Source organism: Phodopus roborovskii, unplaced genomic scaffold, assembly GCF_943737965.1.
Source record: "Phodopus roborovskii unplaced genomic scaffold, PHOROB, whole genome shotgun sequence".
NCBI classification, from domain to species: domain Eukaryota; kingdom Metazoa; phylum Chordata; class Mammalia; order Rodentia; family Cricetidae; genus Phodopus; species Phodopus roborovskii.
The window spans coordinates 1,240,842-1,253,549 of NW_026126627.1; the positions used below are offsets into that span (position 1 = coordinate 1,240,842).

At 48.0% G+C, this 12,708-nt stretch overlaps 1 protein-coding gene across 2 annotated transcripts in view; it reads right to left on the reverse strand.

The window, feature by feature from the left end:
* Positions 1–386: 386 nt before the first annotated feature.
* Fam107a (family with sequence similarity 107 member A) overlaps positions 387–12,708 on the reverse strand; it is a 243,880-nt gene continuing 231,558 nt past the window's right edge. Inside the window, exons 2-4 of one of the 2 annotated variants that reach the window (XM_051206689.1) lie at positions 3,590–3,763; positions 2,035–2,191; positions 387–841 (exon numbers count right to left, since the gene is read on the reverse strand). In XM_051206689.1, the coding sequence (XP_051062646.1) occupies positions 743–841; positions 2,035–2,191; positions 3,590–3,759 (426 nt within the window). In that variant the 5' untranslated portion in view covers positions 3,760–3,763 and the 3' untranslated portion in view covers positions 387–742. Of the gene's footprint in view, positions 842–2,034; positions 2,192–3,589; positions 3,765–12,708 lie in introns of both variants that reach the window. The other variant, XM_051206688.1, reaches the window with a different exon arrangement.

A 12,708-nucleotide genomic window follows, 5' to 3' on the forward strand; every position in this document is an offset into this window, starting at 1 on the left:
GAGATGGCACTGGGAACCTCCAGGCCAGGGAGCCCAGAGAGTTGGATATTTCTAAAACATACCACTCTTGGGTGTTTCAGCCTAGCTGTCTACTCAAACCAATGTCCTGGGCTTCCCTGGGGAGTGTGTGAGACAAACCCCTTGCAGGACTGTTTTCAGGACTCTGATTTGTATGTATGTAAAGTTGGCAATGTGCTGTTCTAAGCTGGAAGCCGAGCAATGAGGTGAGGTGTGGTTAGCAATTTAAGGGGGGGGGGGCAGGAGCAAAAAAGCCAAAGCATGAGGCAAGTGCACAAGGCCTGAAGCTGCCTCGGTTAGGACCCTTCCCACCTGGCCACAGCCTGCTGTGACCTCCCATGTCCTTTCTTGCCTCAGACAGGTCCCCTTTGCTCAGGAGCTGGGCGGCTCCCAAAGCAGGGGCCTGCTGGGAAGCTAAGGCAGAATGTAGGGACACTGGCCCTCCTTCCCACTTCTTCTAGGGAAGCTTACGCAGTGGGTTGGATCAGGGAGGGCACCTCAGTTAGGTCTTTCCTGGTAGAGGCTTCCTCTTAGCACTGGGAAGGCTAGGTGCACAGAACAAGTCCACCAGGGGTGCCAGGCAGGGGGTGTCCCAGCTTCCCAAAGATAGCCAGCTGCCTCTCAGGTCTGCCTTGCTGGCATCACCACGTGCCAGGGCCTTCTGGTTCAGGAGGGCCGGAGAAGGTCTGTGGGAGTGAGTGGCAGGAGCTGAATGGAGGGAACATCACAGTGCTCTCTCCTCCGCGGAGGTTCTGCGTAGGTTTTCCCGGACTCTGATGAACTCAGGAGCCTGGTCCTCTTCTCTCTGTGGTGGGTTTTCCAGCTGGAGGAGAGACACACCTGTGAATTTGGCAGGGCTGTGGGGGGGGGGGCTCCTATTTTCAAAAGTCATGGTGTTGGACCAAAGGTCCTGTCAGTGGGAAAGTAGAAGAACCCTGGGGTGGGTTTTGCAAACCATCCCAAAGTGGTGGTGGTGGTAGGGTGTATCAGGGGAGTAGATGCTTGAGAGTCATCAGGATTATCATAAAACAAAACAAAACAAAACAAAACAAAACAAAACCCTACCCTCACTCCAGGAAACATCAAAACAGTATGCATGAGGAAATCCCATCTGTTGTAATTAAGAAAAGCATCACTGGAGAGAAAGACACCATGCAACAGGGTTCAAGCAGAGTCTTTTTCTTTTTCTTTCTTTCTTTTTTAATTAAGGAAAGGGGTCATAAAAAGGGGAAAGGGGCTGGGGGAGACCAGCCTCTGGGGACAGAGGAAAGAGGAAAGAAGGGGGAGGGAGGGGAGGAGGGAAAGAGGGACGAAGGGAGGGGGAGAGAAGGCGAGAAGGAGAGAGGGGAACAGACAGAGAAAGGGGGAGAAAGAGAGAGAATGATGGGAGGTGGGCAGGGCCCTTTTAAAAGGGAACATGGTGAATATGCACAGGTGGTGCTCTTAGTGGCTGCAGCTGAGGGCGTATTCTGTCAGAACCCCAAGGACAAGCCTGTACAGATGCCTGAACACTAACACCACCATCTCTGAATATGGGCAAAGGGGTGGGGTGATGTGTAAATGACCTCTTAAGAGTCAGGCTGCTTGCAACCTGGGGTTTTGAGCCCTGGACCTGTTGCAACTTTCTAGTCCATTCGTGAGTGGTTTCCTCTTCCTTAATGAACTTCATCTCTGCCACTATGCATGTCCTGGCCAATTCTCCCAGGACACAAGAACCTGAAAATGTCCCCACTCGGGGACAGAGTAAGAGACCAGGTTCTCCTTGGGATGCCTGGTTCAAATTGTTTATTCCTCTGGCCTCAGACCCCGCCCCCAGCTCTAAAATGGAAATGGCCTCTGCTCTCATATCAGATCTAACTTGCTGGTTGTGGATCTCACAGGAAAGTAGGGTCAGAGAAGTGAAGCCATCCATTGCTAGAGTCACACAGCAGGCCACAGGGAGATTTCTAGCAGCATGGCTACCTTCCTTTGGGGCTTTGGAGGAGGCTTAGGCTGGAGTTGCTCTCTCCTACCCACCTGATTCAATCTCTGCTGTCTTCTCAGCAACTCCTGCTTGAAAGGACACTGAAGCCGCTTAGCCTCCAGCTCCTCCTCCTTCTTCTTGATCAGCTGATTTCGGCGTCGGTGCTCCAGGACCCGCTGCAGCTCAGGCTTGCTGTCCACACCGAGGCCCCTGGGGAGGCAGGAGCTATTAGGAGATTCCCTTTCCCACCTTCCCAGTCTGGGCAGGCAGTTTGCAGGGACACCAACCCGCCATTATCTCCTACAGTGCTTGGGCAACACTGGGGTGGGCGGGGGTGGGTGTGTGTGCCCTCACTGTCCCATGCTATAGAAAAAGGCAAAGAGCCACTGCCTGCAGAACACCTAGGCCGGTTGCAGCTACAACAGGAGAATTTCAGCTCAGGCCACAGAGACAAAGTGACATGTGGTTGCTTTATATTTTCTGAGAGCATCTGAAGATGGAAATGCTGGGCTGGGCTCTCTGGAAATCTCTTGGGAGTTAATTTCCTTGCAAGGACATCTGTTTATATCCAAGAAGGCAAGAGACAATGTCTGGTTTTCATGTTTCCTTGATTATCAGTCATGTGCAATGGTCTTTAAAATGTTTCTAGAATTTAATTCTTATTTTGTGTTTTTTCTTGTAGACTACGGCACATGTATACATTAATATTTATATTGTATATGTGATTTTAATATAATTTATTTATATTGCAAATATTTCAGTTTGTTTGAAGCTGTTTTTCATTGTGGTGCTGTTTTTGATACTTTAATGAATGAACACTACAACAAACAACTTAGAACATCATAATGTTACAATGTTACATGAAAACAAACACACAAACAGCCCAGAGTGTAAGGGCTGGAAATCACAACCAGCTCCAATACAACTGGCCAACAGAGGGCACCATGAAGGCAGTACCACCACCTTCAGCCTGGGCCACAGGAGCAGAATCCTCATAGTGGCTCCTCAACCACCTGAGATTGCTGATTGCAGGCATGCCACTCCCCAGATTCCCCTTGGCTCTTCTGCTTCACAGCTATCCTCTTGCCCGATAGGCTGTGAAGGAACCATCACGGCCTGATACCTCAGCAACATCTGTGTGCTCTCTAATACTGTCTGCTGACACAACCTATCTCCCACCAGGGAGGCTCCTGTCCCCGCTTTAGATCATTCAGGAATCATCTCTTCCACGAATTCATTTAGACAGCCCCATACTCCTCTAGAGCCTCCATCAAGGCACACACTGTCTTGCCTGGTATTCTTTCTTTGTCCTCTGGGAGGGCAGGAACTTGGCCTCCTTTTTTTTTGTATCCTAGCTGAGGACATGGCGCCTTACATGCCTTGCATGCAATAGGTGTTGAGTAAGTATGTTGCATCTGTGGAATCCAAGCATGCAACAAGTGGCTGGGAGAGAGGATGTGGCGTTCAGGGTCTCACAGGTTTTTTTCTGGTGACCCTGTGGGACTCCAGACAATGGCCAGGGCATCCTCCCTAGGGAACATTTCTAAAGCACAGCAGGTCTGTGTGCAGGGTAGGTATCGCTGGGCCAGGAAGCTGGGTGCCATTTACCTTCTGTGGTTCATTAGCAGCTCTCGGTGTAGCTCTTGGTGGCTTCGGGAGGCCTTCACAGGGTTCAGCAGCTTCTTGGGTTTGATGAGCTCTGGATTCCACTCTCTATACTCTGGCCGAGCCATTAGTCCCCCGATGTCTGCTCTCTCCCTCTGGATCTCCGAGTACATTGAGGCTGTAGTGATGGGCAATGAAGTTACTTTAAGGTTGTCCACAGTCCTACCCACTCCTTGGGGGGCACAGCTTAGTGGGGATTCTCTCAAATGGATCTTGGCTTCTAAGCAACTTGGGTAAGCAATCTGGCCATCTGAATCTTGCTTTCTGCCTCTCTGTTGTGGGAAACACCTATATTAAATGGTTGCTGTGACTATTGGAGATGATGCTTGTAAAATGTGTGGGGTACAGAAGTAACATGACACCAAGGCTCAAAATATGGGCTGTCATGGGACTGGAGAGATGATTCATTTTGGAAAATGTTTGCTATGCAAGCGTAAGGACCCGGGTTAGATTCCCAGTGACTGTGGAAAAAGTGTGGCATGATGCTGCGTGCTTGGAGCTCCAGCACCCTGAGGCAGAGACAGGTGGACCTCTGGAGCTCATTGGCTAGCCTGTGTATCCTAATGAGTGAGCTCCGTGTCCCAGTGAGAGACCCTGTTTCAAGAGACAAGGCACAGTCTGAGGAATGGCATCCAAGGATGACCTTTGGCCCCCACATGCATGTGTACACATGCACATCTTTGATATATATATATATATATATATATATATATATATATATATATATATATCTCAAAGAGCACATACATGGGTTCTCACTGGCTGTGCCGGACAGTTTTATGTTAACCTGACACAAGCTAGAGTAATATGAGAGGGGAAAACCTCGATTGAGAAAATGTCTCCATAAGATCTAGTTGTAGGCAAGCCTGTAGGACATATGATTGGTGTGGGAGGTCCTAGTCCATGGTGGGTGGGGCCATCCCTGGGCTGGTGGTTCTGGGTGCTAGAAGAAAGCAGGCTGGGGGTTCCTATGCCAGAGATGGAAAGTACAGACATGGGAACGCTGAGATTAAATGGTATAATTCTGCTGTCAGCTACAGGTATTGACATGTACTCATTGTCCTGGGTGGTTTTGATTGTCAGCTTGCCATGACCTAGAAGAGAGCCACCATTGGGGAACTGTCTAGATCAGGTTGGCCTGTGGGCATGTCTGTAGGAGATTGCCTTGGTTGAGAAAAGAAGTGTGAAGCTCCAACTCGAATATGGGTGACACCATTTCTTGAGCTGGACCCTGAACTCTTTGAGAGTGAAGAAAGCTAGCTGAGCGGAAACATCAAGCAAGCAGCGGCAGCACTGAGCATATTCACGTCTGTGGGTGTCATGTGACTAGCTGCTTGAGGCCTGCATTTGACATCCATGAACTGATGGGCTGGACTGGACTGTAACCAAATGAACCCTTTCATCCATCACAAAACAAAACAAACAGACAAAATAACAAAAAACAAAACAAAAACCCAGAAAGCAGGCTGTTCCAGCACTCGGGAGGCAAAGGCAGGCAGATCTCTTGTGAGTTCGAGGCCAGCCTGGTCTACAGAGTGAGTTCTAGGACAGGCTCCAAAGCTACAGAGAAACCCTGTCTCAAAAAACAAAAAATAAACAAACAAACAAACAAAAATAAAGCAGGCAAGCAAGCCATGGGAACAAGCCAGTAAGCAGTCCCCTCCATGGCCTCTGCAGCTGCTCCTGTCTCCAGGTTCCTGCCTTGTTTGCGCTCCTGTTCTGACTTTCTTTGGTAATAAACAGTGCTGTGGAAGGGGCAGGCAAATAAACCCTTTTCTCCCCAAGTTGTTTTAGGCCATGGTGTTTCATCACAGAAATAGTAACCCTGACTAAGACACTGGCAGAGAAAAAAAAAATTCCTCAAACAAAAGGGATTATGTTTGAGTCTCTGCTTTTCAACAAGCTTGTACTAGAAGAGAAAAAGGTATAAAGTGTGTGTGTGTGTGTGTGTGTGTGTAGCTGTTGACAATTTAGATAAATGCCATGGTAAAAACAAAACAGTATCCCTTATTGCCACACTCGCTAGCCATAGTTCCCAAGGCCCTGGTAGGGGTGCACCTTTCCCCATTTTCCACACCAGAGAGAAGTGTGTGAAATGCAGGGGCTGCTGTGTCCCTGTTACAAAGGGATGGTAGTCATCTTATCTGCCAAGCTCATGTGTGACTGCTCTTCGTCCCACTTCTACCAGAGTACTGAAACTTTGTCAGTGTACTTCAGATCTAGGTAGAAAGACTTCTCTGCCACAGACACCTGTCTGTTCTTGAAATGCTTTAGTGAGAGGAGAGGAGGAGAGGACAGGAGGAGAGGGGAGGGGAGAGGAGAGGGGAGAGGAGAGGGGAGAGGAGAGGAGAGGGAAGGGGAGAGGAGAGAGGGGAGGGGAGGGGAGGGGAGGGGAGGGGAGAGGAGAGGGGAGGGGAGGACAGAAACGTTCTTTAAAAAACAAGTCATAAGGGGACAGCGGCTGCCTGGCTGTTAGCGGTTTAGAGTAATTACGGTGAATGTTAGATGAAAGTTCTGCATCCCTCAGCCTAGCTTTCAAAATGCACCTTCACCCCCTTTTCTGAGACAGGTCTTTCTCTGAAGCCCAGCCGGTGAGACCTTGTAGCCCTCCTGCCTCCACTCTGAAGTACAATCAGCGTCAGACAGCATTCGTCAGCACACCTAACTTCTGTGAGAGGGCAGAGCAAAGCCTGGTCTAATGTGCGGTGGGCACTAACAATGCTATTGGTGATGAAACTTATGAGGCTTTGGGCTTGGGGATCCTTACCCCTAAGTTGGTTTCCCTGTAGCAATGGAGGTAGCATTGCCTCCACCTCATGCACTGAGATTCCACAGTCTCTCAATCTCTCTGTCTCTGTCCCTCTCTCAGCTTAGACTGGCCTTGAATTTGTATAGTTGAAGATAACCTTGAATTTGTACTTCTGCCTCCAATCCCAGCAACAGAAAAGTATTAATCATCTGAAGGTATTCTGGTAGCCAGGTGAGGTGTCATTGTGTAGAAATATCTGCTTTTTTAAAATTCAAAATACTTTTTTCATACACTCTATTCTGGTCAGTTTCCCCTTCCCCATCTCCTCCCCACCTCCCCATCCACCCAATTCCATGTGTTCTTTCTCTAGCTTTTGTTGAGGGCACAGAGGCCCTTGTGCTCACAGAGATGCACTAAGAGAACCAGGAATGTTAATCACACAGAGTGTCTCCTCAATGGAGGAGGAAAAATCAGTTATCTGCATTCCATCCAGAAGGCTGGGAATGGGTTTTGTTAAGGACCTGGTGAACCTCTTATGCTATCTATGGGGGCAGAGCTCACCCACCCTGTGCTGTAGAGGCAGACCTCACCCACTTTCTACTGTAGAGACAGACCTCATCCACCTTCTACTGTAGAGACAGACCTCACCCACCCTCTGCTGTAGAGGCAGACCTCACCCACCTTCTACTGTAGAGACAGACCTCATCCACCTTCTACTGTAGAGACAGACCTCACCCACCCTCTGCTGTAGAGGCAGACCTCACCCACCTTCTACTGTAGAGACAGACCTCATCCACCTTCTACTGTAGAGACAGACCTCATCCACCCTCTGCTGTAGAGGCAGACCTCACTCACCCTGTGCTGTAGAGGCAGACCTCACTCACCCTATGCTGTAGAGGCAGACCTCATCCACCTTCTACTGTAGAGGCAGACCTCACCCACCCTGTGCTGTAGAGGCAGAGCTCATCCACCCTGTGTTGTAGAGACAGACCTCACCCACCTTCTACTGTAGAGACAGATCTCACCCACCCTCTGCTGTAGAGGCAGAGCTCATCCACCCTGTGCTGTAGAGGCAGACCTCACCCACCCTGTGCTGTAGAGACAGACCTCACCCACCCTCTGCTGTAGAGGCAGACCTCACCCACCCTCTGCTGTAGAGGAAGACCTCACCCACCCTGTGCTGTAGAGGCAGACCTCACCCACCCTCTACTGTAGAGGCAGGTCTCACCCAAATCCCCAGAATGATTATCCCAGACTCTTTCCTCCCAGACGGTCACTCATCCTTAGGTGAGACATCACATGTACTTTATGTCCTGCTGACCTCTATTAGACCACATTAGATTCTAGATCTATTAGCCAAGAGCCCACCCTCATGACCAAATATACCCTGTAAAGGAGTATCTTATGTAGCCACGCCTTAAACTTTATCATGTGCCTGAAATGGGAATGATTGGGTGAATTGGTCCCCAGAAACCTTTTTCCAAATGGTACTGTTTTAAATATGCTGACAATGAACCACCTGGCATTGGACTGTCCTAGGTGTGACTCATGTTGACCAAGTCACTCTGCACAGGGATTCATTCTCATCCCTTTATATGGTTTGTTTCCCTCCACGACATCTGTGGGGAATCCTCATCTCTTCAAAAAAACAAATGGGCACATTAAAAAAAATATGAATAAAAACAACAACAAAAAAGCACAAGAAATACCCCCCCACACACTCACACAAAACAAAACTCATAAAAATACAAAATCAGAAACCACTATATACAAGCAAAAGACCAGTAAGTTATGAAAAGTGTACAAATAAAGCAATTGGTATGAGGCAAAAAGTCTACAGAAATACTACTGAATTCATTTTCTGATGGCCTTCTAGTCCTGAGTGTGGCGCCTCCATTAAACGTGGTTTATATACCCAGTGAGACTCCAAATTTCTTTTTGCAAGCAGTTGTCAATTGGAAATAGCTTTTTCATTAGGGATGAGAGCTTGTGTCCAATTCCCCTCTCAGTACTGGGACCCCATCTAGCTTGGACCTGTGCATGTCCTATACCTCTGTTTTTGTTTTGTTTTTTTAATTGAATTAGCATTTTCAGAATCTTTTTTTTTTTTTTTTTAAGACAGGGTTTCTCTGCATAGCCCTGGCTGTTCTAGAGACCAGGCTGATCTCCAACTCACAGAGATCCACCTGCCTCTGCCTCCCCAGTACTGGGAAAAAAAGGTTTGTACCACCATGCCTGGCTTGGAAACATCTTTGGAATAATAATTATTTACTTTCTCTATCTTTCTGATAAGGCAATTTTTTCAGCTTATATTCTAATTTTTTGGTTCTTAAAAAATAGTCATGACGCACCCTAGTTATTTATTTGCTTTTGAAATAGGATCTCATGTAGCTCAGGCTGATCTCAAAATTATGCTATAGCCAAGAATGACCTAGGACTTGTTACCCACTGGTTCGAGCCTGTGCCACCTTGCCAGGTTTTAAGCAATGCTAGGAATCAAACACAGGATCTCATTGTGCCAGACAAGTACTCTACCATCTGAGCCACACCCCAGCACCTCTAGTTACTTCTAAAGGGAAGTTTAGAACACTACCACCACCCTCCCTGCCCACCAGGGGGCATAATTTTTTAGTTGATGGGCTCATGTCTTCTGCCAGCCAGTGTACCAGAATGTCTTAATTCAATTACATAATTTATACATTATATAAAAGATATTATAACATTTAATAATATTTAAAAAAAGACATAATTATAGCCAGGCAGTTGTGGCACACAGCTTTAATCCCAGCTCTTAGGAGGCAGAGGCAGAGGCAGGTGGATTGCTGTGAGTTTGAGGCCAGCCTGGTCTGTAGAGAGAGTTCCAGGACAGCTATAACTGTTACACAGAGAAATCATGTCTCAAAAAAGAAAAGAAAAAGAAAGAAAGAAAGAAAGAAAATCTATACACTTAGTATAGGTGAGGGGAATTCAGTTGTATGGTGGAACACAAAACAAATACACAGAACTGAGAGCCTTGCACAATTGGATGGGTCCTTGAGAAAGTACAGAATAATGCACACCATACATTCTGCAGATGCTTGCATTCCTGTCATTTATTTGCCAAGTATTGTGGTCGCATAAGGTACATAGTAGGGAGCTAAGCAACTGCTCTAAAGATGACAAATGGGACCAGTTACCTCCAGGCACCAGGGAGGGCCTCTGTGTAGAGGTGGGGCTCAGCTGAGCATTTCCAGTGAAGGGGAAGCTGCTCCAGGCCTGGGACCCAGCTGTCTGGCTCCCACACCTTGAACAAGCTGGGTCTGTTCTGGGAACACAAAGGCACAGTGTGCCCTTAGTGGCAGGATCTGATGGTGGAGTGTTCAAAATGAGGGTGGACAGCTGGCTTCAGGTCCGGGAAAGGGCGAGGCAGATTGGATTTCTAAAAGGTCATGCTGGCTGCCATGCAGGGGAAATGGTCAACAGGCTTTAGGAATTTTTATTTCCTTCACTTTCAATGTGCTGCTTCTGTTTGTTTGTTACTCTCCCATTACATTCCAGAGAAACTGGCTTGGCCTGACTGTCCACCTTTACTCCCAAGCTTCCCCCTCAGTCTTGGTTTCCAGAGTCACTCTGGGAAGACAAGCCTTGTCTGGCTTAATCTTCCCTTGTCATTGTCTTGAAATACCTCATACATGTTGGAGAGTAGCCTTTCATTTTGTACTGGGCCTCACAGATGGGGTCACCTCATACCCCAGGTCCATCAGTGGCCAGCTCTGGCTTAAGGATCTCTCTGGACCCTCCACTCTTTTTAAATGAAATCTATGGTGTGTAATGAGGCAGCGATCTCTAAAAGGGAGCTGGGGAAGCTGCCTTTGCCTCTGTAAAGTGCTGAATTCCAATAGAGGTAGGGGTGTGTGTGTGTGTGTGTGTGTACAGAATGAGGAAGGGCTCATGGGAGTCCTTAATTCCAATAGAGGTGTGTGTGTGTTTGTGTTGTGTGTGTGTGTGTGTGTGTGTGTGTGTGTGTGTGTGTGTGTGTGTGTGTGTGTGTGTGTACAGAATGAGGGAGGAAGGGCTCATGGGAGTCCTTAGGGTTTAAGAACTGTACTGTGAGGCTTCTGGCCTTTTAATTTGACAGATGAGGCTTCTCTGTGGGAAACTTTTGTAGGTCCTCTTATGGAGTATACTGTTCACCGGAGGCCTTGGATCTGTGTGGTCACAACCTGGCTCATTACAGTGGCAGCCCTGTTGCTGATAGGACTCCTCTACTCTTGGTATTTGACAAGGCACTTATAATTTCAAAACAGAAGAAAATCTTGATTATCCTGAAGGTCAGGTGGGACACCTTCAGGACTCCCTCTGAGCACCATTGGGGATGTAGCTATGGCCAAGTGAACATCAGACGGGTCAGCTCTGAAAGAAAACAAGGTTGCAGGGGAGAGGAAGGGCTGGAGTGAAGGACGAGCTATATGGCTAATATCCTTAAAGGAGACATGGAAGTATCTGCCATTCACATCTGTCCCCAAGCACTGCAGATTTCTGTGCAGGAAGCTGATGATGCTCACAAGGCTCTTGGCTAATGGCTAGCTCTGAGTTGAAAGCTTTTGAAGGCTTCATGCTGGTTCCCAGGGCTTCCAAAGACAGCAAAGAGCTTGTGAGTTGACCTCTCAACTCCCATTGATTCAACCAGGAATAGTAGCCTAGGATTGCAGTGTGGCCACATTATTAGTCATGATACATCCAATTCCTAGCCTTGGACTGAGGTCTCTTATTTTCTTAAAAAAGGAGACAGTAGTTAAGTCATTAGAGGGAGAGAGAGAGGAAAGGAGGGAGGGAGGGAGGAAGGGAGAGAGGGAGGGAAGACATTCAGGCCTCTTTGCTCCAGCTGACCTTGGTTGCCAGTCACTGCAGGCATGTCTGGTTGAGGGCACAGTTCTTAGGTCTCCTCTGGAGAATCGCAGTGTTAGAAGACTGAGGAGTTCCTGCTGGGCATAAGGCTCTGCAGCCAGAAGTGTCAGCTAAATGAGTGGCCTGCATGTCTTTAAGAGGGCAGATGGTGAGGCTGACCTCTTGCAAGGGGGCAGCAGGGGAGATAGGAGTGCAGAAGAGAGACTGGGGCCTCTGGTTCTCCCCAGGTTCTGCTGGTGACCCAAGAGGTCCCATAGCTGCTTCCTAGAGTCTGAGCCAGGTTCTGGGTGTGCACAGTTGGGTTGGAACAGTAGCTTTGACACCAATCCCTGGTCCCTTCCTGGGCAACGAAGACACAGACAGAGGAGAACGACCCTCTTGCTTCATGATCAAGTTCATACTGAGAACCACTGTGGGACCTCCTATCCCCCTTTAAGGCAGGATTTCATATATCCCAGGTTGGCTTCAACCTTGATATGCAGCCAAGGATGACCTTGAATTCCCAATTGTCCTGCTTCCTCCTCCCAAGTGCTAAGATTATAGGTGTAGCCATCATGCCCCATTAATGAGATGCCAGTGATCAGTCTCAGGGCTTTGACCAACTGAGCTACATCCTTAGCTTTGCCTGTGGTTTTAATGTCCCTTCTGTCTACTTTCCTTCTGTCTTCAATGTTCTTATTGTATTTCTTATGCATCAGCTACACAACTAATGACACTGGGTCCAGTCAAGTGTCCAGTGGTTAAAGTAAAGGAGACAGATAGTAACAGGAAATGCTAGCTAGTGTGACCTCTGGCTCACACTCTCTGACCTCTGACCAGTCACTGGAGTGTGAAATGATACGGTGTGCACAATGCCCTTTGCCTCCTGTCCTGTGTGTTTTGAAGTAAGCATGAGACTTGGTCTGTATCTCATGATTGTTCTGAAGGCAACTCGTGTCATAGTTGAGGAGGTCAAGGCCCATTATGCCAAGATACATGTTATGTGACCTAGTTCTCTTTCTATCATGACCTGTCCCCCAGAAATGGCATGTTTTTGTCTTGATAGAACAGATTTACTTTACTTTTACCTTTGCTCTCTCTGTGTGCTCAAGAAACCCAATGGGAGAAGCAGCTGAGCCCCTTTGATAGCTGAGAACATTAAGGCCGGGGAACCAGCCTGTGAGAAATGTAAACACCAGCCAGCCACTTGAAGCCACAGGCCTGGCAGCCTTCACCCCCTGTCCCTCTAAACCTTCCAGGTCCAGCATCAATAGACACAGAAGGGAGGCTTTGAGAAATGCTGGCAAGGGATGGAGAAACATTCAGAAAAGCAACAAGCTGGCTACCACATGCCCTCCTTACCCTTTCCTCCCCTGTGGTGCTGTGCGTTTGGGACTCACTAGCTAGTAACCTAAGCACATATCTGGCAACACTTCCAGGTTTCCCT